This window comes from Morus notabilis, unplaced genomic scaffold (genome assembly GCF_000414095.1).
Source record: "Morus notabilis unplaced genomic scaffold, ASM41409v2 Scaffold669, whole genome shotgun sequence".
NCBI classification, from domain to species: Eukaryota; Viridiplantae; Streptophyta; class Magnoliopsida; order Rosales; family Moraceae; genus Morus; species Morus notabilis.
The window spans coordinates 14,797-18,361 of NW_010362919.1; the positions used below are offsets into that span (position 1 = coordinate 14,797).

Consider the following 3,565-nt stretch of genomic DNA (forward strand, 5'->3'; position numbering starts at 1 on the left):
TTTACCTGAATCGCTTTAGGGAGAAGCATTAAAGACTACAATTTATATCTTTAACAGGGTTCCAAACAAAGTAGTAACCAAAACCTCTTATGAACTATGGACATGAAAAAGACCTAGCATTAGGCACTTCTATGTTTGGGGCTATCTAGCTGAACTCGATGTGTTCGTTATCTTAGATATTTCTACTGGAGATTAAGGTTGCACCAATGGAGACAAATATTTATTCTAACATATTTTCTTAATAATTTGGTGTGATGATTTTTAGAATGTGAAATAAGGATTAAAGTCCAACAGGAACAACTACAATTTTTATGAAAAATCTTTATAAAATAAAATAAAAAAGAGGTGGGGCGTCCGTCTACCCACGGCCATGTATAGGTCCACTCCAGTCTATATCGTCCACCCTTTTCGTTTTAGCTAGGCTACCATACTTTAGGACCAATATGGGGGTAACACGTAGGTATATAAACAAAGCAAGGAAATGAATGTGTAACTGATGGAAAACGAAAACCATAATGTACCAAAGAAAAATTATCAAGTAACGTTTCTCGAAGATTGAGACATTTGTGAACGTAAAACTCGGGCTATAAAGTCAACACAGCAAAAAGACTCAACAAAATCATGAAAAAGAAGTTTTAAGTACGTAATTCTTTTGTCACAAGTAAGTTGTCCCAAAGCTCCTCTCTCACCATAAGTCAAAAACGACATTAATTTCCACAGCTCATATCAAATTAAGAACATTGAAACCCAATTAAACAAATTTAATAAGGTATAGAAATAATGTTACACCTACTGATGATCAAACATCTTTGATTTATCAGACATTATATTTCTCAAAATTATTGATTAACCGATCAAACTATGGGCTCCGACGACGACGATAATGATCATCACAAGCACCACCGACTCGATATCAACCACAAGGTAACCCTCGCCGCGGTCTCCTCCTTATTCGCCGTCAGTCTTCTCATCATCCTCTTCTTTCTCTACATGAAGTACCACCAGAATCGCCGCCTTCATCGGCGGCGTGTGGACTTCGTGTCTCGCCTGATGACGGCGCACAACGCGGCGAGTTCCGATCACCCGTCGCACAAGAACGCCGCCGGCGGACTCGACCTGACGGTCATAAACTCATTGCCGGAATTTCTGTACAAGTCGTCGGCGGAGGCCGGCGGCGAAGCAGTGGAGTGCTCGGTCTGCCTGAGCGCCGTGGCGGAGGAGGCGAAGGTCAGGCTGCTGCCGAATTGCGGCCACGTTTTCCACGTGGACTGCATCGACTTGTGGCTCGGCTCGCACACGACTTGCCCACTCTGCCGCGCCGAGGTGGAGCCGAGGGTAGTGGTAGTGGATTATGATCAGCCGGAGCAAAGCGGCGACTTGGCGCAGCTGCAGCAGCCGACGGCGCCGCCGGTGGACGAGATGAGCCTGCTGCACGGCGAGCAGTTGGCGCAGCCGGAGATCAAGCCGAGCGAATCGACGGGCGGCTCGCGGCTCAGCTCGTTTAGAAGGATGCTGAGCAGGGAGAGATTGTCTATGAGGTCGCTTGAAGGTTGTGGAGATCGAGTCTCAAGCGCTTCTTCTCATCATGATCTGGAGAGGCAGTGATCGATATGACTGATTTCTGGCCTTATTGGTAAATCAATTATACATGATTGATTTTATATTTTTGAAACTTTTTGGTATGCCATTATTGAGGCTTTTTTTAAGTATATGTATTATTTAATCAGTCTTCAATTATTTGCATTGGTGTATATCATGTTTTTTTTAATGTGTGACCTATCTTGCAATATTGATGATATATTGTAGATTTACGAGCTTGTGTGGAGTTTGGGAACATATAGTAGGATTTTCTGTAAATTTTATGGAGATGTATTCTTGAATTTGGATTGCTTGGATAATTTTTTTTTTTTTTCAATTTACATTAGTCTTACATTTTTTCCCTTATACTTGATTAATACCATTTAGTTAAAGAACTATATTAATTAAAAGGAGTATTAATCATGAGTAAAATGATAAAAATCTTAAAAAAATATATTCTGAGTTCACCAATTTCTCTTTTTAAAAACCCAAGTTGAATGATATAACTAAACATTGGGTTAGATTTGAGAAAATTTATTATACTTACTCTTGGAGTACATGAGTTTGGATTTTAACCCCTTACTCGTAATTAATACTTTTTGACTAATATAATATTTTCACTAAAAATGATATTAATCAAGAGTGATGAGTAAAAATTCAGACCCATGCACTTCAAAAGTATTTGTCTCATCAATACGTTTATAACCAGTAAAAAACTAAATGTTAAAATTGGAAATATGTTATACTTATTTCAAAATTTAGTATTGCAACGAAGAATGGCTATTTGTGTGTTCGTCTTTTTGTCGGGCTATTAGCTATTATGTTGTTTGTTTATCTATTTCTATTTGAATATAAATTTTCCTTTAAATAAAAAATATATTGTATTAGAGATGCTTTAAGTTAAGTATTATTCTCTCTAAATACAACTAATGTTAATGGCTACGTATTTGTTGTTTTTGAACTTAATTGCTATGTATTTTACACTCTATAATTGGTATTGCTACTATACTATAATTTCATTAGATAATATTTACAAAAGTGCCATTCAAGGAAAAAAAAAAATGGTTTTCTTGAATATGGTTTCATCTTCAAGAGAAAGATATGTCGTTTTTAATTAATGTAAAGAAACTATGCATCGCTTTTCTATGGAAAATTACAAAAGTATTCTTTAAGTTTGACTTAATTATACGAGCGTTATCCTATTCCTAGAAAAAAAGGAAAAAAAACTGATGTGAAGTTACAAAATTGTCTATAAATTGAGACATGTCGGCCACGTTTGAAATTGATTCCGTTTTTATTTTTTACGTTTTCAAGAAAAAAAAATGAAAATTTTTCTAAAACGGCGTTTGGCGCAATAAATACAAAAAATGAAAATGAAAGCAATTTTTTTGGTTTAGTTTAAAATGAGAGAGAAATGAAAAACGACTTTTAGTCATTTTTCATTTTTTGTTTTTGTTTTCTCCTCTCTCGAGCAGAGATAGACATTAATGAGTTTTTTTAATACTGAAAATAAATTCTTAATAAAACTACCAAACGCATTTTCAAAAATGATTTCTGTCCGAGATTGAAAACGTTTTCATTTTCATTTTCATACAAAAAATAAAATCATTTTGGAACGAGTTCCAAACGCGCCACTCATTTTGATAAAAGGTCAATTTAACTTATGTGAGAGAAAGGCTGATTTTACAACCAAACACACTCATTACGACATGTCATTTTGATAAAAGGTCAGTTTAACTTAAGTGAGAGAAAGGTTGATTTTACAACTGGTCTTTATTTCTCAATTTTTTGTGGTTTTTATTTCTTTTTGGGTTCGATTTAAAGTGAATGTATGATGAAATGAGGAGTTGGCAAAATATTTTTTTTTCTTGGAAATCATGTGAGATTCATGAGTTGTGATACATGCCTAGGGTGATTTGAGCTAAAAAATTCTAATCTCATCCACCTTTTACCCCAGCCATACATTACAACCCTCAAAAGTCCTTTT

The 3,565-nt window shown here is 35.6% G+C and overlaps 1 protein-coding gene across 1 annotated transcript; it reads left to right on the top strand.

The window, feature by feature from the left end:
- The first annotated feature begins 652 nt into the window (after positions 1-652).
- Positions 653-1,841, top strand: LOC21392199 (E3 ubiquitin-protein ligase ATL41). Its single transcript, XM_010103215.2, has one exon. The coding sequence runs from the start codon at positions 862-864 to the stop codon at positions 1,603-1,605; it is 744 nt and encodes a 247-aa protein (XP_010101517.1). The 5' UTR covers positions 653-861; the 3' UTR covers positions 1,606-1,841.
- Positions 1,842-3,565: the final 1,724 nt, after the last annotated feature.